The 25,951-nt window shown below is 61.3% G+C and overlaps 2 protein-coding genes across 4 annotated transcripts in view; both read right to left on the bottom strand.

The window, feature by feature from the left end:
- Positions 1-213: 213 nt before the first annotated feature.
- On the bottom strand, positions 214-7,966 carry SUSD2 (sushi domain containing 2). Its single transcript, XM_030815978.1, has 15 exons — positions 7,677-7,966; positions 6,021-6,231; positions 5,642-5,793; positions 4,978-5,145; positions 4,338-4,512; positions 3,979-4,180; positions 3,703-3,788; positions 3,345-3,613; positions 3,116-3,259; positions 2,860-3,018; positions 1,826-2,074; positions 1,433-1,705; positions 1,126-1,302; positions 935-1,037; positions 214-850 (listed from the first exon to the last, which is right to left on the bottom strand). The coding sequence occupies exons 1-15, from the start codon at positions 7,750-7,752 to the stop codon at positions 826-828; spliced, it is 2,469 nt and encodes an 822-aa protein (XP_030671838.1). The 5' UTR covers positions 7,753-7,966; the 3' UTR covers positions 214-825.
- Positions 7,967-10,698: 2,732 nt separating this feature from the next.
- CABIN1 (calcineurin binding protein 1) overlaps positions 10,699-25,951 on the bottom strand; it is a 160,912-nt gene continuing 145,659 nt past the window's right edge. For all 3 annotated transcript variants that reach the window (XM_030815976.1, XM_030815975.1, XM_030815977.1), the window contains exons 30-37: positions 24,743-24,906; positions 23,681-23,777; positions 21,999-22,667; positions 20,796-20,870; positions 17,334-17,616; positions 13,030-13,194; positions 11,500-11,813; positions 10,699-11,263 (exon numbers count right to left, since the gene is read on the bottom strand). In XM_030815976.1, coding sequence (XP_030671836.1) covers positions 11,120-11,263; positions 11,500-11,813; positions 13,030-13,194; positions 17,334-17,616; positions 20,796-20,870; positions 21,999-22,667; positions 23,681-23,777; positions 24,743-24,906 — 1,911 coding nt within the window. In that variant the 3' untranslated portion in view covers positions 10,699-11,119. The remainder of the gene's footprint in view (positions 11,264-11,499; positions 11,814-13,029; positions 13,195-17,333; positions 17,617-20,795; positions 20,871-21,998; positions 22,668-23,680; positions 23,778-24,742; positions 24,907-25,951) is intronic.

Genomic DNA, 25,951 nt, shown 5'->3' with positions numbered 1-25,951 from the left:
GCGGCTTCCCCACCCCACGAGGCGGCCACAGTTGTCCATCCCACTGCACACATGGAGAGAGAGCCTGGGGAGGGAGCATCCCCGGCAACCTGGGTGTGGAGGAAGCAGGCAGGGCTCAGACCTGCCTCACTCTGGATACGGTTGGTGGTGACCCTGAGAGGCGGTCATGGAACTCTCCGGAACCAGGGCGCAGCATGAACACCAGGAGACCAGGGAAGGAAACGAGGCGCTTGTTTTCTCCTTGCACAGGCAGGGAGGGTGTTCCTGAGTGACCTTCCAGAAGAGTTCGAAATTACAAGCCTGGAGTCCCGAGGGAGGTCTCTGCCGCTGGGGGTCTCGCTGTCTGCTCTGGGGTTCTAGGGCCTCTCCTTACCCCATCTGGGGTCCCAGGGTGGGCCCGGGGTCCAGGAACCAAGGCAGCACTGCACTGGTGCCCGCGCAGTGGGGGAGCAGGCCTCCGCAGATCAGGGGTCAGGGGCCCCGGCGTCAGGCTCTGGGGAGTGAGGTATTGGAATCTGAGGCTCAGGTGTGGGAGTGTCAGGGCTCAGGACACAGGTATTAGAATCCCAGGGTATGAAGTTTCAGGTCTGGGGAATTAGAGCCGTGAGTGTGTGGGGAACAGCACGGAGTGCTGCTAGCACGAGGCTTGGGTGTTGGAACACTGGGCCTCCTGCCTGGGGTCTGAGATGACAGAGTAGGGGGTTAAATGCCCAGGTATCAAGTGTCCAGGTCCCAGGTGTCTGGTCCTGGGGATGCGGGAGCCGCAGGACTGGGCTGCCTGTTCTCAAGAGTCTTGGCCTGGTGCTCACAGCCAAGCTGCTCCCATCAGGGCTGTGCACCCCAGACGTGCCTGCAACAGAGACGCAGTTAGAAGTAGGCTCGGCGGTCCCACCGGCTGCCCCGGCGTCTTGGGAGAGGGGCTGGGGGGTCTCACATGTTGCCCTTCCTGCGGCGCAGCAGCACATAGACGAGCGCAACCGCCGCCACCACCGCGAGGCCCCCAAAGATGATGCCCAACAGCACCGCGTAGCTGCGTCCTGGTGAGGGAGCGAGTGTCAGGGAGGGGCCCTCTGTGGTGGTGAGTGGGGACAGGTGCACGCAGGTGTATGAGCAGAGTGTCCTCACCTGGCTGGCACTTCGGGGTGGGTGAGGACCAGGTGCCGTCAGCCTGGCAGGTGCTGGTCTCTGCCCCGGCCAGGCTGTAGCCGTTGTCACAGTGGAAGTAGATGGTGGAACCCGCCAGGTACCTGTTGCCCTCCTTTTGTCCATTGGGAGGTGGGGCCAGCCAGCCACAGGACACCACTGGGAAGGGGGCAGAGTGCAGACGACAGGCCTGAGCTGCCATGCATGCACACATGTGGCCACCCTGGGGGGTCCTGTCCCAGGACAAGGTGCCCACCTCCCCTGACCGCTCCCACCTGCCCACCCTCACCTGGCTGCAGGCTCTGCATGCGACGCTGGTGGAGCTGGTGGGCCACCCGAGTGGCATTGCCCATGCTCAGGCTCCCAGTGGCTGCCACATCGAAGTTGCAGAAATGATCATCCCCACAAAGTTTGGCTGCCTCTTGTGCCAGGCTGGGGTTGATTGTGGTCTCACCAGGGAAGAGGGGCTCGAAGGTGGGGTCGTGCTTGGGTTGGTACAGGAAGTTGTGGACCAGGAACCAGGAGTCGTAGGTGAGCAGGGAGGATGCGTTGTGCACGGCCCCTGGAAGATACATGACCGGGGCCTCGCTGGGCATGACTCCCCTTGGTCCCCAAGCCCTGCCCGTGCCGTGTTTCCAGTCCCCCCCACCCCATCTGCCCCATATACTCCACAGTCACTCACAGTCGGCCCCAAACTGGAACAGCTCCCGGGGACTGGTGCCCGGGGGCAGGACGCGCCCGCTGCGCAGGGTGAAGTCGTCGGTGGGGTCGTTGTTCAGTGTCCCGAGGAGGCCGTGGGTGTGGGTGAGGAACTTCTCAGGCAGCAGGACGGACACACTCAGGAACGGGCCCTGCACGCTGACCTCCAGGCCAGCCCCTGATGCCAGCATGATGGAGACCCTGTCCCCGGCAGCCACCGACAGGAACATTCCTGGGCACAAGGGGGACGGGTCAGGGTCACCCGCTGTGGGCATCTTGTCCCCTCCCGCAGCCCCAGGACAGGGTGGTCGGCACCCAGGGGCTGTGGGTGAGGGCACCTGCAGGGGAAGGGAGGGCGCTCCCAGGGCCAATTCTGCTGACCATGACCCTCCGCCACCCCTGCCATGCTTGTGGTGGAACCCCTAGTGGCACCTGAGGTGTAGCCCCTGCGGTGAACCCCCCATGTTGAGATGCATGTGTGGGTCCCTCTGGCCTTGGCTGCAGCAGCCACACCTGCCTGGGCACATCCCGAGGGTCCTTGCACCCTCAGTGCTGACAGGCCCCTCCCAGGTCCCCACCCATCCCAACCAGGAATAATTTCATTCACTCAGTTCCCTGAGGCAAGGGGTTTGGATGCAGAGCTACCGCTTGCCAGGGGCATCCTTAACCGTGCAGGGCTGGAGACCTTGCAGTGGCTTTTGAGGACTGAGGGAGTGACAGGAGCACAGGAGTGGCTCTGTGCAGGCCAGCGGTGAACGTTACCAGGGTGAGTTCCCTCCAGACGGCTCCCGGGATCCTCCGTAGGGAGGACATGTCCCACCGTCCAGGCCTCTCAGCTTTTGACCAGGCGGGTACAATGTGGGCACCTCGGTGGGTGTGAAGGCCTGAGGTCGGACCACCCAGGCCTCTAGCCAGGGCTGGGAGAGGCATGAAGGCCCAGGGCTTCCCCTCAGTCTCCCCACAGGAATGGGGAGGAGGTGAGGGCAGCCCGCAGCCTCGCATGGCTGGACTGCTCACCCTTCAGGTCCATCCAGCTCTGCTCGGTGAAGCTCAGCACATCCTGGTTCAGCAGCACCTCCAGACCTCTGGTCCTGTTGGCCAGCCTGACCTCCACCACATCTGAGTTGCCCTCCTGGACGGCCACTGCGGTCAGCCCAGTGCCACGGGTCTCCATGCCTGTGGTGGTGGGAGCAGAACGAGCGCCACTTGGCTCCAGCCTCCCACCCTGGATCTACCCCATGCCACCCAGAGTGGCCCCTAGCCCTGGCCTCACCGTTGGACATCGTCCCGGGCTGGGCCCGCGCCTGCACCCTCAGGTCGGTCAGCACTGCCTCCAGCAGCACGTACTCTCCACGCCCATTGAATGTGAAGTTGGTGCCATCAAAGGTCACAAAGTGTGGGTCTCCGAAGGCGGAGGCTGGGGTGAGAGTGGAGGGTCACATGGGGTGCACCCCAGCCCAGCCCGATCTTTCCCAGGGTCTGGAGCACAGGATGGCACCCACCCAGTCGCGGGGGCCGGTAGTTGCGGCAGTCATTGGAGGGCCGCCGTTGCATGTAGCGGGGGCAGTCGGGTGCCCAGAGGCAGCAGTAATAGAAGCTGAGGACATCGTAGAGCCAGTGAGACATGCTGGGCACTCGGGGTGGCGTGCGGAATGGGGGTGCGCCCCAGTCATGGCCGCGGTCGGGAGTGCTGCCGCCGCTGGAGTCAGCCGTCAGGAGCTGCGTCCCGTCTGCTGTGTAGCAGCACTGCTGACCTGAGCCGTACCGGGGGCTGCGGGAGCCAGTGGGTCAGGGCCAGGCCACTGTTGGGAGCCCACCCCCGACCCCAATCCCCACCCCGGCCCCGGCCTGGGGGCTCACCTGGCCTGCACAGAGCGCACACAGTGCACGGCCCCGGGGTGGTAGGTGCACACGCTGCCCTGCTCCATGTCACAGCCATAGTCCGTCTGCAGAGGAGCAGGTGGCCATCACCCAGTGGCCTCGGGTTCTGTCATCCTCTCCCTGAGGCCAACCCTGCAGGGGCCCTGAGACCCCAGCCCCACCCTCCAGGACACCTCTGTCTGCCTCCCCTGGTGCTGTCCTCAGTGGGGAGGCTACCCCCTCATCCCCTCTCCTGGGCCCTGATGGGAGGCTTACGAAGAAGCGGCCGGAGTCAGCCCGGGCCTGGGTCAGGGTGCAGGGGCAGTCCGGCAGCTCCTCCAGGAAGTTGGGCAGCTGATCCTCCAGCTCCTCCCAGGCCTGGCACTGAGTTCGTGCCCAGGCCACAGGGTCCTCTTGGAAGTCATCACTCAGGTGCCAGGCCAGCGCGTGGTCGTTGGTCCAGAGCGCCTGCACATCCCTGTGGAGGCAATGATGCTGGAGCTGGGCCAGGCCACACCACCCAATGGTCGCCCCACTCTCCCCACCCCGGGCCTGGGCTGCCCAGGCAAGCACGATGGGCCTCAGGCAGCGAGGCCCTCCACCCATCCATCACCTGCGCCTCCACGCCTTCTTACTTCTGCCCTGCGTAATTTTTGCTGTCGATGATCCGAAGTGCACCCACTCGCCATCTCTGGTAGCTGGGAGGAGCAGGTTTTGGGGTGAAGGTGAAAGAGCCGGAGTTGGGGATGTGTGTGGCCAGGGGGTACAGGTACGACCACTTTGCAGTCCACTCCTGTGAGTAGGGCATTCCTGAGGTAGAGGAGGCCTGGTTAGCCCTGGGGCTCCTTCAAGGCCTGGCCCCAGGCCTTGGCACCTACAGCAGCCTGACAGATGTGTGGACGGACCACAGGGCGGTCCCCTTAGGAGGGTCTGTTCTAGCAGGGACCCCAGCTTGGGTGACCATCACCTCCTGCCACACTCCAGGATCCCTGTCCCTGCTGGAAACCCGGCCCAGGGCCATGCCAGCCATGCAGGGGCTCCGCATGAGCCTCCTCCCTGGGAGCCAAGCCCCATGCATCTGCCCACTCCCACCTGCCTGACCACCCTGACCTGCACTTCCCTCCATCCGAATCCTCAATCTCTGCCTGGAATTCCCTTCCCTCTTCAACCCCACCTGGAAACTCCCCTCCTGCCCCCACACAGCTGAGACTCCCTATCTCCCACCTCTGGGGACCCATAGCTCTGGATGCCACCCCAGCCCTCAGCTGGCCTCACCTGTCTCCTCGTAGCCCCACAGCTCAATGGTGACGGTCTGCGTGGGCAGCGACTTGACATGCCAGGTCAGGCTGAGGTTGCCTGAGGTGTCGGCGGTGCCGTAGTATTGCCAACGCGTCTCGTTCACCAACTCACTCTTCTCCATCATCGACACTTTGTTGGGGTGCACTGGGCAGGGGAGGTGAGGGGTGAGTGAGGGCCTGGGCCCAGGGGGTGCAGGGAGGAGGCCCTGAGGCTTCAAGGGCTGTGGGAGCCTCCAGGGCCAATGCATGGCAGCAGCTGGGTGATGGTCTCTCTGGTGCTCACGGCAGAAAAGGGCACTGAGGCCGGAGAGGCAGGGGCCTGCCCTCCCTCCACTGCCCACGCCTCTAGCCTCCACCTGGCTTCTCCCCTGCTCTGGCGTGGCGGAGCTCAGTGGATAGGCACTGGCCCACCTCTCTAGGGACCCCTGCAGCTCCCACTCACTCTGGGCTGGGATCGCTGTCTGGATGCCAGGGAGTGGAAAGGAGCTGAAGGAACTCTCCCAGGCGGGCAGGCCTCCCAAGGGACTGGTTCAGCCAGAGCAGCAGGGCACGGAAGAGCCAAGTCTCGGTGTGCATAGATAACGCTGGGGAAAGTCCCCGTGGGGACAGGCTGTGGGCAGGGAGGAGGGCTGAGGGCTCACCAGCCAGCCAGGTGCCCGCTCGAGGGAAAGAGAGGCCGTTGTCCAGTGAGATGGTGAAGGGGATGTGGCCGCTCTCATAGAGCAGGGGCGACACACAGTGCACTTGCCCGGAGGAGTCCACATGGCCGAGGGTCTGGATGCTGTCCTTAAACCTGTGGGCGTGGTGGTGGTAGGAGGGGCTGGGTCATTGCAGGCTGAGCCTCTCGACAGTCTGGGCCCCCAACCTCCCTGGGGAACCCATCCAGCCAGCTGTCCCTGTGCCCTCCTGCCTGTCCTGGGTCCGAGGGGCTCCACTCAGCCCGCCAGTGGGTCTGAGCCCTCAGCATGCACAGGGATGGGGGCGTGGGGCCGCGGTGCCCGGCCTCCTGGGCCTCCCAACCTGCAGATCACACTGGAGTCTGTGGGGCTGGACATCTTGAAGTGCTGCACCACAAAGTCCTTGCCGCCCATCATGGAGCCTGAGTAGGGCAATATCTCCAGGCAGAAGTCCCGGAAATCCAAGCAGCAGGTACCAAGGCCGGAGCACGTCGGGTGGCAGGAACACGGCCCGCCCAGGGCGCCACAGCGCATGGAGCAGCTCTCTTGGGCATCTGGAGGAGAGGATGCTGAGGGCCTGGCCCGGCAGGTGCTGGACTGGCTGCCCCATGTGCAGGGCCTGTCTCTGTTTCTCCCGCAGCCCATTAGCAGCATCCCCAGGAGAACGCTGGCCAGGAACTGCACTGGCCACCACGTGGACACGGTAGAAAGCCACAGGGCCCGTGGGGATGGGATGAATCTTAGCACAGACCATCTGGCTGTTGCCCTGACTGACGGGCTAGAATGCAGTGAGAAGAGGCAAAAGGCTGTATCCGCTCAGCCCTGCAGGGTCAGGAGAAGCCCCCTGGGCACGACTGCCCTTCAGCCACCAAGTCCTCTATCCCACAGGCGGGGGTCCTCAGAAGGCCACGGTAGCTGGAGCCCTCGACCTCTCTTGGCTCCCCAGGGTGTCTGTGGACAGTGCGCCTTCTGGGGGCCCTGAAGCCTGCAGAAGAACCCCTCTTGCTTGCCTGGACTGGGGTGGGGGATATGGCTGCCAAGAGTCTCATTCGAGGCCTGGTAGGGAATGGTGCAGGGTCTGAACTTGACCCTTATCACTCTCCCAGGGGCTGCAATTGAGACCCCAAAGAGAGCTCCGCCCTCAGGGCAGAAGGCCAGGGCTGCTCCCCTCCTTTCTGGGGAAAGGAGGGACATTTCAAGCAGGGGTGCAGTGGGGAAAGGGAAGTGGGGGCGCACACCGCGAGGGGCTATGGGCGCTGGGCCCAAAGCATCTCCTATGGGCCATGAGACCTGCGGCAAGGCCATATTTCCAGGGGCTGGCATGGAGGAAGGGTTGCAGGGAGGGACTGGGGTGGGTGCGTGCACCCAGGCTGGAATCGCACTTCCCTGGCCCTTCCCCGTCCCCCGTCAAAAGAGGCCAGTCGAGGGCCAGGCCTGGGCTTGAGCCACCCTGCTGGCCCCACTTCACCAAGTGCAGTGCCTGGCACTTAAGAGCAACAATAAATATGTATTGGCCAAGGATGTGGTGGTGCACAGGGGTCGGGGGAGGAGGCCGAGAGATGCTTGCAAGTGAGATAAGTGGCAGGAGGGTTGATGGGAAATGGGGTGGGGGATGGCCTGGGGCCAGTGTCCTAGTTCTGGAGTTCGGGGCTTTCCCTAGACTTTCCCGGATTCAGCCCCACCCTTATAAGGACCCACAATCCTGGCTTCCCCTCCAGGATCCAGCCCTGTCAGGGCTGGAGACACAGGCTGAGGCCTCTGCTGGTCTCCCCCGCCTCCCTCCTAGTTCCCAGCGGGTTTAGGGTGGGCCCAGCTCAGACCTCCCATCCCATGGGCTGCCCCTCCACGTGGACCCTCAGAATTTCTTCCCATCACCCCTAGCACAGCCACAGATGGCCTGACAGGTGGACAGAGGCTGAGCCCAGAGGGGCGTCTGCCCAGGCCTGGCTGCAGACAGATGGACAGACAGACGGGGGCACAGAAGGGCAGGGAGGCATACCTGCTGTGGGTCCGGGGCCCGGGCCGGGGGCTGTCGCCAGCAGCAGCAGGGCCCAGGGCAGGAGGGCTGGCTTCATGGTGCAGCCTGTGTCTGCAGCCAGCAGTGCAGTGGCTCTGAGGCAAGGCGGCCAGACAAGCTCACTCCCTGCTGGCCTGGCCCCGCCCTCCCTGCACTCTGCAGCACCGCCCCGCCCCGCCCCTCCCCACCCCTCCCCACCCGGTCCCCTCTCAAAGTCCACAGGTGCCTGCGTGGACCAGCAAGGCCCAAGTTGCCCCGTTAGCACATTCCTGGCCTGCAGGCCTGGGTCGGCCCTGGGACCCTGTGGGAGGGTGAGGAGGCCGGAGCCTCCAGCTGCAGGACCTTTGGCAGGCGATGAGCCAGATGTCCAGAGGCCGAAGCTCAGACCCCAGGTCCCAGCCCCGCCTTGTATGCAGGGCGTGCCGGGCGGGGCTGAAGCAGAGGATGGGATTCACAAGGTGAGTAAGGCAGGGCTGTTTTAGCTCCAGGCAGGAAGGATTCCAGCCTCTGTGACCCTGACATTGACCTCCATCTCTAGCGCTCATCTTCCTGCAGGAAGGAGGTGCACCCAACTCATCCTCAGAGGGAGGCGGGAGCTGTTTGGGTCAGACACAGGCTGAGCCCTGGGGCCGAGGCAGCTCTGCAGGGGTCCCCTCTGGAGGGAGGGAGGGAGGGGAGAGGAGGTACCCAAGCCCAGCGAGGGGCCCAGAAGGGAGACAGGGCCCATCCCCAGGCTCCACAGATGCCACCACCCTGGGGAGCCTTGGCTGTCCCAGCCACACCTAATCCTGCCACTCAGAGTTTGCATAATTTAATCAGTGTTCCCCTCCCCTTCTTGAGCAGATGAGGAAACTGAAGCTCAGATGCGGACAGGCATGGCCGAGCCAGGCCCTTGGTGGCTTCTGGGAGCCCCTGCAGCCAGGGCGGGTGGTAAGGGCTGTGGCCTGGGACTGGTCACTTGGGCCCTGCCACCTGGGCTGGACGTCCAGACAGGCAGGTGGTCCTCTCCCAGCTGCAGCTTCTCAAGGTGTCCAAAAGGGACTTGCCACACTTGCAGGGAGTCAGAGCCGGCCCCAGGGCATGAGCTTAGGCCCTCTGGTCTGTGATCTGCCCCAGCGCTTGCGGCCAGGCCAGCCCATTGTTCCCCGGCCTGTTCTCTCTCTTGCCTGGGTGGTGCCTGCTGGGAACCACAGTGTTGGCAGCCACCCGTGGCTCCAGAGAGGTGGCCCCTACTGAAAGTGTTAAGAGGTGTGTGCTGGGGGACTTGGCTCCTGAGTCCCCACACGGAGCTGTTCCAGGGAAGCCACACCCGCATTTGATGTCTTCCCACCTCCCAAAAACATGTGGTGAGAGGCCCCCAAGACCTTCAGCTTCTCAGGGACTGTTTCCAGAGCGGAGAAAGTCCCTTAACCCACACCGGTGCTCAGGGCACCTCTGCAGGTGAGTGTCCTGTAAGTGGGCACTCAGGTGCTAAGCCAGAGAGCCTGTCTGCTGGCCCCAGCCTGGGGAGGGCACTCATCCCAGGCCCAGGGCTGAGGTTGCTCCCTACAGCACTGGGTGCAGGGGAGGGTCCGAGGTGTCCGTCCTCCTGTAGGTGAGGCTCCAGGGAAGGCTGCTGGGGGGTCGGCTGAGACGGTTCCCGGGAACTGGAGGAGGGATAGCTGCTGCTTCCTGTTTCTGGCCCGGGCACCCTTGCTGCGTGTGTCTGGAGACAATGGAAGTGCGGTAGGAGCTAGGTGTGCAGTCTGGCAAACTCCACACCCCAGGCCCTGCAGGGAGGGGGCATCAGCTGAGTAACTGGGGCCAGCTCATCTCAGCCCTCTGAAGGTGGGTTCAGCCAGACCCATCTGGGGCCACCAAGCCTCTGGTTCCAAAAGGGCGGTGCCCAGCCCTTTACCCCTTTCTTCCTGGGTGTGGGCGTGTCCAGCCCATGAGGGGCACAGGGCAGTGAGGAGGGTCCCCATCTCCATCCTGGACAGAGAGCCTGCTCCATGGGAGGTCCCGGGGCCAGGAGGGCCCCTGCGGTGCTGGGAGGGGAAGAGTTGTGAAGGGTGGGTTTGGGTCCCTGGAACCTGTGCATCCCCAAGACAGATGGGCCTGGAGCCTTCAGGGGCGGGGCCAGCTCTAGGGGCTTGTTTAATGCTCTGTGGGGGCTGCCTTAAAATCCTTAATCATTTTTGGTCAGGCACAATGGCTCAGGCCTGTAATCCCAGCACTTAGGGAGGCCAAGGTGTGGATCACTTGAGGTCAGGAGTTCGAAACCAGCCTGGCCAACATGGTGAAACTCCGTCTATACTAAAAATACAAAAATTAGCCGGGCGTGTTGGCGTGTGCCTGTGGTCTCAGCTACTCAGGAGGCTGAGGCAGGAGAATCGCTTGAATCCAGACGGCGGAGGTTGCAGTGAGCTGAGATCGTGCCACTGCAGATCGTGCCACTGCACTCCAGCCTGGAGACAGAGTGAGACTCCATATCAAAAAAAAAAAAAAAAAAAAAAAATCCTTAATCCTTTTTGAACAAGGAGCTTCATATTTATGTCTTGCACTGAGCCCCACAGCTATTCTGTGACTGGCCCCATTAGGGCGACTGTGATGGGAGTTAAGTAGCCTCCCTGCTGGCCCCATCCCTCCTTTCCCTCCCTGACAGCTCCCTCCTCCCAGCCTCTCAGCAGCCCCAGCCCTGCCTGCCCTCCCACCCTATAGCCTCCCACCCACTGGCACCCAGGTGAGTTCTGGGGATGTACCTAACGCCCTTTTGAAGCCTGGCTCCAGCTGCATTAGAGGCGTCTGCCTGGCCCAGCCCCGAGTCGGCTCTCTCCTTACCACACTGGGCACCCCCAGCCGCTGCTTTGGTTGTCTGGCTGGTCCCTGAGATGCTGGAGAAGGAGGAGGGCTGGGCCCTGCCCTATGGACTATGGCAGTAAAGGCCCCAAATCCCTGGGGACAGCAACCCTCCACCCGAGACTCTGCCAGATTGCCCCCTAGAGGTGAGCAAAGAGGCAAAGACAACTGTTCCATCTTTATTAGAAAAGCAACCAAAAAACGGGTGAGGGGCGAGCCTGGCCCTAAAGACCCCCTGCACTGTGACACAGGCAGAGCCGGCTCATCCCGGCGTCGAGGGGTGGACATGGCCAGCTGGGTGTGGGCAGATTTACAAAGTCAACATTTCATAGAAAAGGATGCCGCCTGGTGTGCAGATGGCGACCAATCCACCTTCACATGGCTAAGGCGGGCCCCTCCTCCTCTGGGCTCCCATGCGGTGTGGACAGCCTGACCTGGGTACAGGGAGGATGCCATGAGGAGGTGGGCTGGGCAGGCCTGGGAGCTGTGTGGGGAGTGGCATCCATGTGGGCCTCTGGTCCAGGCATAGGGGGCATTCCAGGCCTGGCTGGTCCCCTGGGGCGTGGCAGTGTGGCTGCAGTGGCCCCTCAAATGTCCATGTAGTCGTCGTCCTCGTCTGTCTCGCTCTCCAGCGAGGACTCCTGGCTGGATGTCTCCAGGACCTCCAGGGCCGGCTGGCATAGGCTCTCCTTCCTCACGTTGGCAGCAGACTGGGCAGAAAGGATGGCTGACTGCAGAGAGGGCCGGGCGGGGCACTGGTCAGGAATGGCTGGGCTCTGCCCCAAGCCCCTCTGCCACCTTCACCCCTGCCCCAGGCTCCCCTCCCACCCTCACCCCTGCCCCAGGCCCCTATGCCATCCTCACCCACACCCCAGGCCCCCCTACCACCCCCATTTCCGCCCTAGGACCCCTTGTAACCTGTGCCCCCCACCCACACACGTGGCTCCAGCCCAGCCCCTGAGGTCACCTTCAGCTTCTGCTTGGTCTCCTCCGAGATGCTGCCTTTGGGGGAGAGCAGGGTTGGGGTGGGTGGCGTGACGGTGATCTCAGGGGGGAACTTGGTGGCGGCGGAGGGGATGACCAGCTTTGGCATGTTGGGCAGGGGGCGGGACTTAGCCCGGCTGGGCTCAGCCTTGCCTGGGTGACCCTCTGGTGGCTGGGCACTCCCACTGCTGGGGGCCTTGGAGCTGGCGGCTGTTGGGGGAGAGCTCAGGGGCTGAGTCTCACTCGCAGCCTCCTGAGCCTCCTCATCCCTTCTTGGCTCAGGCCTCAGTTTCCCCTCTGGAAGACAAAGGTACCAAGAGCACCTCCTGCCTGCTGCATCACACAGTGAGCACTTTATCTCGCCCCACCCCGGTCCTGGGACTTTATGCTGTGAAGTTTGTGCTGGCTGGCAGGCTCCAAGGCTTCTACCCTGGGCAAATACTTGGCTCAGGCCTGCAGGGACCCAACTCTGACTTTGAGCTGTGGGGTGCTGGGACTGTGAACCTCACCCAGTAACACCATGAACTCAAAGCCCAGGGCCTGAGACTCCCTGAGCCTTGCTGGGTTCTGCAAGACCTCCAGGCATCATGCTTGCATGAACTGTCGTATTTCCACAACCATCCTAGGATGCATGTCCTATTGGTGTCTATGCCCGGGAGGACACTGAAGCCCAGAGCTGGTTGCTCAGCCAGGCATGGTCACTGAGCTGGCCCCAGGGCATCCATTTTCGCCTCATCCTCCAGAGGGAGCAAGGGATTGAGTTTTCCCAGAGCCTGAAGGCTGGGCCAGTTGCAGGCCTGGCAGCCTCTAGGGAGCTGCATGAGCTGGGAGGACCCGGCTGGCCTGGCTCGTCTCCACATTCCTCTGCAGCCCCATGGCTTTAAAAGGAATGGGGTTTACACAGAGCCCATGCCTGGCCCCCAGGGGCTGGCGCCAGGTCCTGCCATCCCGAGTGGTCTGTGGGAGGCCCAGGCCAGGAGGAGTCCCCAAGGGGCCTGGCTGGTTGGGGCAGCCAGTGGGAACAGGCCAGACTGAGGCCAGGGCTAGAATCTGACGTGGCTGCCGACAGGGACGTCTGCTTGGCCCAGCCCAACCTGTCCACCCTTCTGCCTGCTGCTGATGTCCCTCAAGTGTCTGTCACCAGGCCCATGCTCCTCCCTGCCCATGCCTGCTCCTCTTTCCCCACTCTGGACTCAGCCTGGGTTCTGCAGTGGGCCCAAGCAGGCCGCCTGCCCTCGCTAGTACACCTGCGTGATGCCAGGGGCGGAATAAGGCTCTGGGGTCCCTCTCTACCCAGCCCCTGACACAATGGGCCACGCGTTAAACTTTTCAGCCTGAGCCTCTGTCTTGGCTCCCCTGTCCGGCCCGCACTACCCCAATTTCCTCCCCATCGCATTCCACGGCGCATCCCCAGGCCCTGCCCTTCAAGGCTAGGCCAGGAAACCCACCCTGGCTGCCAGCTGTGAGGCAGCCTCCTGGGGGCTGGTGCTGGGCTGCTCCCAACTCGCCTTACCCTGGCTGCAGGTGGGCTCGGCGCCTGTGCCCGGGGCAGCCTCTGCCGGCCAGCAGTGTGGCTCTGCCGGGGAACTTGTGGGGCCTGTCTTCACCTGCGGACTGCGCCGCGGCTCCTGGGGCGGGAAGCTGGTGCCCTCTGCCACTCTCGCCAGCTCTTCTCCCTCTGTGGGGACATGGGCTCACTGCAGGTAATGGACTCATCCACCCCGCAGGCTCCTACGCATCTGTGTCAGGTCCTGTGGGCCCAGGCTGTGCTCTGGGACACTGGGCAGGGGAGTGTGGCCAATGCTGGGGTCCTGGCTGAGGAGGCCCAGGTTAGTGCTGCCAAGAAACCACCAACCACCCAAGAGGACACTGGTAGGGGCTGGCTCCCCACCCCTAGAGGGCTCCCCCGCCTCCCGAGGGGGCTGTACACCTGACCCAGTGGGGCCACACCTGAGTCTTCGAGGCCCAGCCTCTCTAAGATCCCATCACAAGGCAGTGAGAGGGGATGGGGAGGCGGTGTCCACTCTCCCTCCAGCTCATATAAGCACCATTCAGAAACGAGGTCAGGACCAAAATCCAAACAACCCAACTAAGACCAAAGTGGACACTGGCACTGTGGCTCCTGCCCAGCCAGCCACACCTTCCCTGGCCTGAGGCAGGGGCCAGGAATTGGGCTCAGTTGGGCCAAGGCCGGGATGGGCCTGAGGGTCACATGCTGTGCCTGTGGCTGCTGGCCAGGTGATTACTCAGCATCGGTCCCCGGTTCCCAGGCCTCCAGGCCCTGCCTCCACCCTCCACACTGCCCTCGCTTCCCTTGCTGCTCCCTACCTTTTCACTCAGGCCTGGACTCTCCCACCACGCTGGTCATCAACCACTGCCTTTCCAGCCCCTGCCTCCCCATCCCGCTCCTCTGCCAGGAGGCCCTCCGTCCTCTCCAGCAGGGGGAGCCAGCTCCCCTGCTTGGTCAGCAGGAGTGACAGCTCCTGGTAGAAAGCTGGGGCCAGCAGGCAACTGTTGGGCTAGGCAGAGGCCTCAGTGGCCATGGCCATCGCCATCCAGCTGCTCTGCCTGAGGCTCCTGCCCCAGGCTGGCTGAGGCCTTGTCTCAAGCCTCCACCTCCTCGTCCCCTGCCCCCAGTGTCATTCAACAGTTCCATCCTGGCAAAAGGCCGTTTAATTTGGTTTTGGGAATAGGAATAGAAAAGGATCAACCCTCCAGGCTGAAGAAGGTATGCTAGGAAACAGATCCTCTTTCTTAGATCTAACAGTTAGAGGACAGAAGGACGTGAATTACAGCTTTGGCCTGCTTGATGGTGGGACAGGCAGGCAGAGGGAAAGCAGGCAGCCTCTAGCCCCCTACTCTGCTACCCCTGGCCCTGGCATCCACCAGGCCTTCCCACACCCCAGGGAGGTGTGTGTGGCCTACAGAGATCTCAGTTGCTGCTGAGATTAGGTTATAAAAGACACCGTGGCTTCCTCTGTGTTCTCTCGGTGGGGTCAATGGCTCTGGGGAGAACCAGTCACCATGACCCAGGGACACTCAGCTCTTTATAGAAAGGCCCACAGGAGGAGCCGAGGCCTCTGGCCAATAACCAGTGAGGACCTGAGGCTGCCAACACCCCAAGGGAGCTCAGATGCACTGAAGATAGCTTCACTGCAACCACGTGGGAGACCCTGAGCCAACTTCACCCTGCTAAGCCACTGTAAATTCCTGACCCTCAAAAACTACAAGATGAGAGCATGAGACCAGTACAAGGCAAGACAGCCCCAGGCAGAGGGACAGGAGCTGGGTCTTCATGGGAGTGAGTCAGCTACCAACACTGACCAACTGATTACGGCACTGGGCTCCCATCACCCCCACACCTTGAAGTCACCATCACCAGGCGGGGCATGGTGGTTCACACCTGTAGTCCCAGCACTTGGGAGGCTGAGGCAAGTAGATCTCCTGAGCCCAGGAGTTTAAGACCAGCTTGGGCAACATGGTGAAACCCCATCTCTACAAAAAATACAAAAATTAGCCAGGCGTAGTGGCCCATGCTTGTAGTCTCAGTTACTTCAGAGGCTGAGGTAGGAGGATCACCTGAGCCCAGGGAGGTTGAAGCTGCAGTGAGCCATGATCGCACTGCTGCACTCCAGCCTGGGCAACAGAGTGAAACCCTGTCTCGAAACAAATAGGCCGGGCTTGGTGGCTCATTCCTGTAATCCCAGCACTTTGGGAGGCTGAGGCGGGCGGATCACCTGAGGTCAGGAGTTCAAGACCAGCCTGGCCAATATGGGGAAACCCTGTCTCCAATAAAAAAAAACAAAACAACAACAACAACAAAAAAAACCCATACCAAGTCTCTACTTAATATTAAGCACCATTCCAAATCCTGCAGCGCTATTATCTTCATCTTATCCATTTTATGCAGGAAACTGAGGCAGAAAGAAGAAAAGGGATGGCCAAGGTCACATGCTGGTAGAACCACTGCAGTTCGTTTTTTTTAGATGGAGTCTAGCTCTGTCGCCCAGGCTGGAGTGCAGTGGCGTGATGTCAGCTCATTGCAACCTCCGCCTCCCGTGTTCAAGCGATTCTCCTGCTTCAGCCTCCTGAGTAGGTGGGATTACAGGCACCCACCACCACGCCCAGCTAATTTTTGTATTTTTAGTAGAGATGGGGTTTCAACATGTTAGCCAGGATGGTCTCTATCTCTTGACCTCATGATCCGCCCGCCTCAGCCTCCCACAGTGCTGGGATTACAGGCGTGAGCCACCGCGCCTGGCCAGCACTACAGTTCTTTTATGGCTCTTTGTCCTGAAGCCTTCACAGGCTCCTCTGGGAACAAATGGCCACAGGTTCTGACCCAAAGGGAAGTAATTCTTTGTCTCACAGGACCACAGCCAGTGCAACCGAGGCTGACTGGGCTAAGGATGCCTACATGTTCACAATCCTCAAAGCAGTGTGGATGGCATCAGGTGAAAACATCAGCACCTGCTGCTTCAGCCACCGTGGGAAAGAGATGAGAAAGACTTCTCAACTCAACCTCCACTCAGGCCCACAGTCTGTGGGGGCTCTCAGGCCTGCCTTCTGCTGGGCATTTCTGCAGAGTGGCTGTCTCGTTTTTCAGATGGGTGGGAAATTCAACTGGGAAGACAGGTGAGCCTCCAGGGGTGACACAGGCTATGGGCCAGTTCAGGGTCTGCGGCAAGGAAACAGGCTGGGTCCCTGAGGCAGGGAGGGAGAAGCAGGGGAGGGCCTGAAAGGGAGGGTTGGGGAAACTGGTCCATTGCTGGATGTCCCCAGGGTCACAGGGAACCCTCTGACCACACTGGTCTCTCCTGGGGCCCCACCAGCTGGGGAGACGAATTAGTTAGGGAATATCCCTGTCCTATTATAGGGCCTTCAGAGCCTGGCCACATGGTCCTAGAGTCCTGGGAACCAACAGGGAAGGGCCCCCTGCCCTGGGTGGCAGGTGGAACCTGGCCCAGGCCTGAGCTGAACCCAGTCTGGCAGAATTGCAGCTGCCAGAGCTGCTGGTGTCAGGACCAGCGAGGGGGATGGTGCCTTGTCTACTCCCCTCTCACTCACTGGCTGTAGCAGTGCTGCCTCTACATCCCCTCCCCACAGGAAGGATCTGTGACTTAGCTGTCTGCAGGCTGCCATTCCAATGGATCCTGGGTTTTAGAAGGAACAGGAGCTTTCACTGATGAGGCCAGCAGGGCCCTCTACTGCCCGTACCTTTGTACTCTCTGTTTTCCTTCACAAGCCCCCTGACCTGCCCCTGCCCTCATCCTGGCTGGCTTCTGTCTTGCCCATGAGGCAAGATGGGGTTTGAGCAGATCTGCTGGCCCCGCACCCAGTAGGGCCTGGTACCCAGGAACTGCTCACAAGTATCTGAGGCCGGATACCAGTGGCCTTGCAGCATGCTGAAGGTCAGGACCCCTCCCAGTGCCCTGAGGGAGGCCTGGTGTGGGCTAGTATCCTTTTCCTACCTGACTAAGCTGTCCTTCCTACTTACTGTAAGGCTTTGTGGGGAGGAAACAGCAGCAAACACATCTGTGATGGTGTTTGCTCCCTCCCTCCTCACCACCCCCTTTCACAGACAGGGAGACTGAGGCACCCAGGTTTAGGTTAAGAGTGGTAGATGTGCTGACCAGGGCCACCGAGGCTGCCAGTGACTGGTGAGTGGACCTGCGGTCACCTGCCCCGCCAACCTGTGGGATCGACTGGGTGGGAGGGCACTGCTTGTCTCCCTTACCAATACTCACACTCTCCCCGCAGGGAGGACTTGATGGTGGCAGGGGCCTGGGCCCAGCTCTGGACTGGGATGGGACTCACCTGGGCCCAGAGAGGCCATGCTGGGGGTAGCTTCAGGCCTGTGTGGCTGGAGAGGCCCAGGGTCCTTGGACGGGTCCAGGGTGGAAGCTGATGCTGACGGAGGGCAGGTGATAATAGTTGTGGTGGCAGCTAGTGCAGGGCGAGGCTTGGTGTGAGCATCACTGAGCCGCTGGACAGAGTCAGCTGGCACAGGGTCAGGGGCTGTGGGCACCACTGTCACAGGAAAGAAGTTCTCTCGGCTGTCTTTGGGGTGCTTTGGAGTGGTAGGGGTGTCTCCCGAGGCCTGTGAGGACAAACAAGAGGTGAGAAAGGCTGGCTAGGCAGCCCTGAGCCCACGCTGCTCTGCCCGCCAGCCGACCAGTGCTGTCCCACAGGACACCCTGTGCGCCTGGGGCTGCCAACACTGCCCATATGACACCACTGAGCCCCCACAATGCTGCCAACAAGGTCCATCAGAGCGGCACCCCATCAGGAGACCCGGAACCCCTCCCTGGGAGAATGTCCTGGCCGTACTGGTGGGGACTCAGTGGAAAGACCTCCAGCTGGCCTTGCCCTCACACCATAGGGTGCCAGTCTGGGAGGAGTATGTCCAGCAGGACCCTAGGCATAGGTGCAGCTCCCAACCCAGGGAATGCAAGAACAGGTGGTCAGTCTTGGAGGGTGACTTCCCAAGGGCCACTCATGGGAGAGTGCTGAGGGAGCTAGTGGGATGCTGCAAGAGTTTGCTTCCTGGGGTTGATACCACAGCCCGTTGTGACCTAGTGCCACGGCACCCAGTGCTGCCCCCAGCTTGGCCTCTCCCTGTGGCCTGGCCTTGGCAACTGCTCCCACCATGGGCCTTTGATTTCCAGGTGAGCCGGGCCCTAGGGGCCTCCAAGTCTTCATCCACACAATTCCCTCTGCCACGAGGCCCTTTTGGGGCTCTTTTCACAGGGCTACTTTTGCTCCCACCCCAGCCAGCCCTCCTGGGACAGGTGTGAAGGCTCCAGTGCCCTGACAGCATGTCTTGAGGTGATGTGAGGCAGCCCTGAGGCAGCCTCTCACAGCTGAGCAGAGGGGTGGGCCTACCCTTCAACCCTCCCCAGCACCAGGCCGACTGTACTGTGGGAGCTGGCCCACATGGGGCTGGCAGCACCCCCACCCCCTCGAGTGTGGAAGAGTCACACGCCTGCAGGTAGGTACCTCAGTGCATGGCGGGGGGGGGGGCGCAGTTTGCTACCACCGATGACTCTGTCTCTTCTGACATTGGTTTTGCTAAAATGCCCTGTTCTCCAATTACATATGGTTCAGGATGGGCCCCTGTGGACTCTGCCACGTATTGGGTGTCTGGGATGTGCCCCAGGCCGGTGCTCTGGGGCCAAGCCTTGTCCTGTGGGCAGCCCGTCCTGTGGGAGTGCGGGGCAGGAGGACAGACCTGTCTCTCGGGCCCTGCGGGCCTGCGGCAGTACCAGTGGTGTTGTAGCAGCCTAGTTGGCAGCGTGAGCAGACACGCTGGAGGAAGGTGAGTGCAGTGTCCCTGTCCTCGCTCAGGAGCGGGCCTCAGCCGTGGGCACTGAGCCTCTAATTATGTCCAGAGCACCCTCCAGGCGGGTTCAGGGCTGCCATGGCAACAAGGACATGCCGTGAGCAAAATGGACACTCCCTGAGGGGCGGGAGCTATGGGCTCTAATGGCAGGAAATGGCCTCCAAGATTGGGCTTAAGGGAGGAGAGAACCAGAGGATGGCAGACAGCCCCTACAGTGGCATCTTCTCTGGGCCCAGGGTAAGAATCCTAGGTAGGAAATGCAAATCTGCCCACGGCAGATACCAAGGCGCCCCCACCGCACCAGGGTCTGGGAAGCAGGCAGGTAGATCTGAGGGTCATTAGGGCCTCCTCCCCGCCACTCCCCTCCACACGCTGGGAGGGGACTGCTGGGGCCTGGCCTGGCGTTGCCCAGCAGCAGACAACCTGAAAGGTAAGGACCTGGGTCCCCTGGCTCTGGCCACCCCCATAACCCAGGCTGTGTCTTCCGAGGTCTCTGACGGAAATCTCTGCTTACCCAGCCTTCAGGGGCCCCAATATGCATGTGCCTCGGCAAAATGGGGTCTGGCCCAGCCCTGGCTCCTGCCAGCTCAGTACCCCTTTCTTCTCACGCTACAGTGTGGGGTTGTGGGGGGGTTTCCTGTGTGGGTCTATCTTTTAAGGACGTCAAAAGCAGAAATAGCCCTCCTGTCTCCTGAGTGGTCACCACTCCCACGTCCACCTGCTCCACCTGGGCCAGTGAAGGAGGCAGGGGCACCCTGGTGGACCTGGGCCTGGGCCTGCACCCAGCACTGGGGCCCAGGCAGCTGTGCTATGCACTCTGCCCAGCTGGACAATGAAATGGTGGGGACTGCTGGGGGTTGGGGCACTCCCTGCCACGGACTCTGGCCCTTAGCTGGGGGCCAGGCCCACCTACTCCCCACAGTATGCCTCGTCTGGCCCACAGCCTGCTTGGTCAAAGCTGAACCTCCTGGGCTTCCACAGACGTAATAGCCCAGGCAGGTGGTGGGGGTCTGAGGCCCCATTCCACTGAGAGGAAGCCTGTCTGGACCCCAAAGGCAGCTACCAGCCCTCTGCTAGGGGACCTGGAACAAAGGGACATGGGACGAGGCTACCAGGGACATCGGGACACACCTGGGGACAAGAGGCTGCACCTACTCAAATGGCATGCCACCTACCCTCTGGCTTGGAGGCTACCTGTTTTTACAGGTAGACAGGGCACCTGTTTTAGACAGGGCACACCTGCTGTCTCTGCCTGCCATGCCTGCCCCTCCCTGCCACATCCTCTCATTGAATTCTGATCCCAGCCCTCCCACCTCTGGCCTGGGGTCCTCCCAGGAGGGGCCTCCCCAACTCCCTACTCCCTGCCATATCTTGGACACCACCCCCACCAGCCCTGGCCTGGACCTTGCACCAACCCCATCTTCCCCACTCAGGAGTGTTGCTGCCTTGCTTCCTCCCTGCTTAATAAACTCCAGGACTCCTGCCTACCCTCTCTTAGGACACCTTGCTCCCTACAAGTCCTCCCCTGGGGTCGGGGGGAGGGGGGGCAGTCCCTGTATAGGCTGCATCTCCACCTTCCCCCGCCACCTGGCTCCTAACCAGCCTGGCTCTAACATTGCTGCTTCTACTTCTGTTCCAAACGGAATGACCTTCCCAGTTGAGGTCAGCTGGCTAGGGGCCATCCTCCTTGTTACAGAAAAGGTGGCTGAGGTGAGGGGACCCCTCAGCATGTCCGAACTGGGGTCTGGGCCCTGTCAAGTTCCTGCCCACTATGGCCACGGGCTGGAGGCTCAGCTGCCCCCTGCTCATCTCCCCTCAGCCCAAGCTGACCACAACAACAGTCCCAAGAGTGGATCTGCTTCTCAGCCTGCATCCTAGGGCCTTGATATGGAGCAGGCTCCGCAAGATAAGGCTGGCACAGGCTAAATTGGGCTTACCTGTCTCTGGGCGGCAGCCCCAAGATGGACCTGGCAGAACTTCACAGCCTGCTCCAGCGCAGCCTCCTCATCCACCTTAACAGGGAGATGCTGGAGGTCAGGGGGCGCAGGCCATTGTGGTTAGCCTCCCCCAGCCCTGTCTGTGTATGTAGCACAGACCAGCCTAGGTAGGGGGCATGCCCTGTAGCCCGGGTGCCCCCCACCACCCCAGACTCTGCTGAATAGTCAGCCGTCCCCACTGCTGTCGCATCTAGACCTCTACCTCCCAGCTTTTCATGGGTAGCAGGGGCAGGTGCCCATCCATCTCCCAGGTGGGGGTGCCTGCTCAGGTGCCACATCACCAGGTACTGGTGCCAGAACTGGATCCAGCCGTTCCTCTGAGCCCATCTGGCTATACCAAGTTCATTTCTATGGCTGTTACTTACATCCTCACAAGCTGAGGCTGGCAGGCAGACTCAGGGCTCCAACCAAGCCTTCAAATTCAGCTGAGGCTCAGTTGCTAGGGGATGAGGGGAGTCTTCTGAGCTAGAACCTGCCCCTTAAGTGGGCAGGATGGAGGGCCGTGATTAGAGTGGGAGAGGACTTTCGGAATCCCAGGCCTGATGGTGATAGCCCCATGCTGTGTCAAGTGTGTCTAGGGATTCAGTGCCCAAGGTCCATATGATATGGGGCAGTTGGGGGTGATGTGCATTGCAAACTGACATGAATAGAGGGAATACTGTATGTCAGGGATGGTCATCCCATCTGAGCCAGTCAGTAAAATTTTGGAGATTCTTCCTATGGGAATAATTTTAAATGGAGAAAAAGGAAAGTGCTTGATACATTAAAATAAAATGTTTAAAAAAAGAAGGCAAAATGAGAAGAGGATCTCTGGTCACTGCAGCCATCTTTAGATGACAGCCACAGAAGTCTTGAAGGAAATGCCCTAAGATGTATCCAGAGGCCCAGCACAGTGGTGGGAGCAGCGGTCCAGACTCCCCGCGCTGGTTGTGATAAGGTTTCTGTGATGGGCTCTCACTTCCTTCCAGGTTGAATATCGACTTTTTAAAGCTCATTGCAGAAGTGAACAGCAGGGATGGGGTGGGAACAACACCTAAAACCCGCCCCAAGGGCAGGCCCGGGAGACCCTCCTTGAGGATAGAAAGGCAAGAGTGGGGATGCTGCCAGCAGACTAGTGCCCCCAGGCCTCTGCCTGCCGCCCACCTGCTTGATGAGCATGTAGGTCTCCGACATGATCCTCTCCACACGGCCCAGGTCATAGGCCACACCCTTCTGGCCCTGCTGCCACACACGGTAGGCATCCAGCAGAAGTGTCTTGCCTGACTCCGTGTCCTCTAGGAGCTTCCTCTTGCGGCTGAGCCGGGAGAGCGGCTCCTCGGGGTGGCCCCCTGCCCTGGTCCCTGTGGTGGTGGCGGGGGCAAGGGCTGGCTGGGCTGGGGTGAGTGGGGTGGGCTGCTGCCGGGCACTGATGCTCAGCTCCTCCAGGGACAGCTCAGTGGGCCGGCTCTCGGGGCCCCGGTCCCTTGCAGGGCGACCTGGCAGCAGGGGCGGTGTCCGCTCCAAGTCTGAGTGGCAAACAGTGGCCTCGCTTGTGTCCATGGGCTCAGTGGGCCCTGCCCGGGGGCTCTCCTTGTCCTTCCGCTCCCCGCTTTGGTCTGCACTGTCTCCTGCATCCATGGCCACAGGCCGGTGGTTGAGGAGGCCCACTTTGCCCCCTGGCTCGGGCCCTGGCCCTGAGCCATCAGCCAGAGGGGGCTTCTTCGGCTGGGGGAGGCCCTCCTGGCCATCCTCAGGACTGGCCTTGTGTGAGACATCGGTGGTCATCCTGGCTCCGGGGAGGCCACAGACCTTGGGCCCTGGGCGTTCTGACCCCTACAAAGAAACCAAAGGTAAGATGCTGTGTCGTTGGTGTCTCCACTGCACTGAGTCACCTCTGGGGGCTGGTGAGCCCAACCTGGGCCTCTCCCACCTGACATCTGTGTGGCTCCGGACATCTGCCAGCTGGCCAGGGCTGTGTCTCAGTTATCAGAGAAGGACACTGGGCCCAGAGACCTGCCTGAGAAAGGTCTTCCCTCCTCTGTACCTCTGGCTGCCCCACCACACTCTCCCAGGTAGCAAGGGGCTGACGGGACTCTGGAGGTGGCACTGCTTCTGAATAACAGGCCTGGGCTGAGCTGGGGCAGCATTGCCCAGCTCCCCTTTGACTTCATGATGTGAACTCTGGGTAGCTCTGGGCATTTTATGGGAGGGGACCTGCCCAGGGCCACCAAGCGTGTTTGCTGCAGAGCCAAGTCTTCCTGGCTCTTAATGCACGAGGCCTGGGTTGGGGGCTGGCAAGGACTCCTCCCCAACAGGCTCAAGCTGATGCCCTGTACCAAGCCACAGCCAGCCCTACCAGGCATAAGCTTTGGAGGCAGTCCTGGCTCAACTCCCAATAGCCCCACCTCCTAGGCTGGCTGCTTAACCTCCCTGGCCTCCTCCAGGTGCTCAGCTGTGAGAAGGAGGCACTGCTGCACCTGCCTCAAGGCTGAAAAGGGACGATGCACACACATGGTGTTCTCACAGGCCTTGGTCAGCCTGCCAGGGAAAGGGCTTGGGACCCCGCCCTGGGTGGTACAGCCCTTGGGGAGCTCAGTTTCGTGGAGTCACTATGGCTCTTACTAATCACCAAGTGCATCCATGCCTCACTGAATTCATGTGCATTCATTACCACGGCTGACCTTCCCTGCCTAGGAAGAGACAGGATGGGTGCTATCTCACAGATGGGGACCCTTAAGCACATCCTGCCTAAGGGTGTGCAAACAGTGGGATCGGGCCCACCACCTGGGAAGGGCTTGGAAGTGTGTTCATGGGCCGTGGAGGAGAGGAGGACACAGGTGGCATACCTCTGCGAGCTCGTTCAGCGTGTCTTCCAGCACCTTCACAGTGAGGATGAAGGCCCGCTGTGCCAGGACCTGGCGGTCAGCATCTCGCAGATACTTCCTGCGGTCATACAGTGGTAGTCAGAGAGGACAGGAGGGCATCTGACACCACATGGCACTGCTGGATGGTGGCCACTGCCCATCCCTGCCTTGAGGATGCCTGTTGGTTCCTCAGTGTCCCAACTAACCATCTGTTGGGGTTGCTCTCCTAGAAGCTTCCCCTGAGCTCCCTCTATCCAGAGCCAGTAGACCCCTGACCCGTCACCAGCCTGTTGCCCTTGGGCCCTCTGCAGTGGGCCCACCCTGTGTGCTGTGCTCAGCAGCCTATAGCTGCTCCCTCAGGTCTGGCTCCAGGGTGCCCCAGGCCCCAGCTGGAGGCCCCTGAACTCCTGGCACATCAGCTGGCAAGTGGTAGGTGAGTGAGACAGCCAGAGGGTGAGACAGTGCAGGCATGGGAGGAGGCTCAGCCCACCTGACGGGGTGAGGCCTCCAGGCCAGGCCCATCTACATCTGAGCTGCGTCTCTTCCAGGATGCCCCCAACATCCTCTGTAAATGGCAGCTGTAACAGATGGCTCTGTTGTCTGTCCTGCCCTTTCTGGCAGAGAGTTCCCTATTTACCACTGAGGCCCAGGCACCCCTGTCGCTCACCCCACTGTTACTGGCCTTTGTCTGGGGAACCACAGCTATCTTCTGAACATCTGTTTTCCCTACAACCTGACAGCACCCCGAGAGCCCTGAGTTGGGGGAAGCAGGAGGAAAGGAAAGGCTGGGTAGTCCAGAATCTCAACGTGGAACCAGGATCAGTGGGGACAGGCTGTGTCTGTCCCAGGGTGCCTGGGGGCGGGAAGTGTTGTTTAGGTTCTAGACACTGGGACAGAGAGGCCCCCAAGGAGAATGAAGGGCTGGTCCAGGCTCCCAGCCAGTGGTCCTCACAGCTGGGCCAGAGCAGTGGAGAGGCTGCCTGGGGTGGGTGTGCCCCTGACCCACACAGCATGCCAGGCTGTGTCCAGGGTGGCTGCACTCACTTGCCCTGGTCTGGGGTCCGCTGAAGCATGGAGGACACTTTCAGCAGGGTGCTGTGGTCCCGCAGCTGGGCCAGCACCTTGAGCAGCAGCACGATGGAGCGGTTCATGTGCCAGGCAAAGCTGCCCGGCCGGTCAATCTCGTCCACGGGGATCCGCCAGATGCCCTGTGGGATGGACGGCACAGGTGTGTGAGGGGGGTGGTTGTGGCAGGAGCCTCGGGGACACCCTGTCTGGTGTCCCCTGGAAACTGCCACAGTGCCAAAGGGGACACTGCCCAGCCAGGGGCTTCTTGGACCCCTCTCACTGTCCCAAGGAGGACAGAAGTGTATCCCCACCCCCTTCCTTCTCATGAGTGGCAGCAAATGATCGACAGACCCACTGCTCTGCAGCCTCTTCTTTTGTATGGCTTTATCTCATATGTTTGCTGGACCTGTCCCCTATAGGATGCACTCAGGTGGGGCCTGATCAAACGTGAAGACAGACAGTGAGAGGCCCAGTGTGTACACCTCCCTGCACAGGTGCTTACCCAGCCACCAGACCATTTGTTAGAGGTGGAACTGCTGAGTCAAAGCAGGCTGCAGGGAAGCTCTGGCCAGGCTCTGCCCTCACCCACTCTCTCCAGCAGTGCCCAATCATCTGCAGCTCCTGGGATGCCTGGGGTCCCCCTCCCTCTTCCCACTTCTTGCCATCCTGCCCCACTCCTCTTTGAAGGCTTAACCAGGGCAAAGTTGACTTTGGGGAGCATCCCCCATCATCTCCCTTGGTCCCTGCTTTACCTGCTGCGGCACTGGGCACCCCCTACCTATCACTAGCTCCAGGGTCTGGTTCCCTGCAGTGTCCTAGTGACCAGCATGGCATCTGACACCTACTCGGGGTCCAGGCAGGGTGTGGGGAAAGCACAGATGATGGAGGGAGTGAGTGATGAGGAAACAGGCATTAAGGAGGCCCATCTCTGGGGTGGGACCTCAGGGGCCTAGAATAAGTGAACTGGCTGCCAGATGGGTCCCTGCAGCCAACACGCTGAAGAAACTGCTGCCCAGAATGGACCAAGGTTATGAGTGACATCGCTTTCTCCTTGGCATGGGGCCTGGCCCACATCATGCTGCAGTACAGGATTCTGGGGACCTGGGCCCCCAGCTACAGGGACCACTGCAGGATGTCTAGGTGGTGCCCCTCTGAGGGCCCTGTCCCTATGGGTCCTTGCTGATT

This window comes from Nomascus leucogenys, chromosome 7b (genome assembly GCF_006542625.1).
Source record: "Nomascus leucogenys isolate Asia chromosome 7b, Asia_NLE_v1, whole genome shotgun sequence".
Taxonomy (NCBI): Eukaryota; Metazoa; Chordata; class Mammalia; order Primates; family Hylobatidae; genus Nomascus; species Nomascus leucogenys.
Note: the sequence above shows the minus strand (reverse complement) of the source record. Positions and strands in the feature narration are given on the sequence as shown.

Coding starts and splice junctions, on each gene's coding strand:
- SUSD2 (XM_030815978.1), bottom strand. CDS start 7,752: ATGAAGCCAGCCCTCCTGCCCTGGGCCCTGCTGCTGCTGGCGACAGCC. Junction 2,075..2,859: donor GAGCTGGATGGACCTGAAGG/GTGAGCAGTCCA, acceptor CCTTGTGCCCAG/GAATGTTCCTGTCGGTGGCT. Junction 1,038..1,125: donor CACCCCGAAGTGCCAGCCAG/GTGAGGACACTC, acceptor CTCCCTCACCAG/GACGCAGCTACGCGGTGCTG.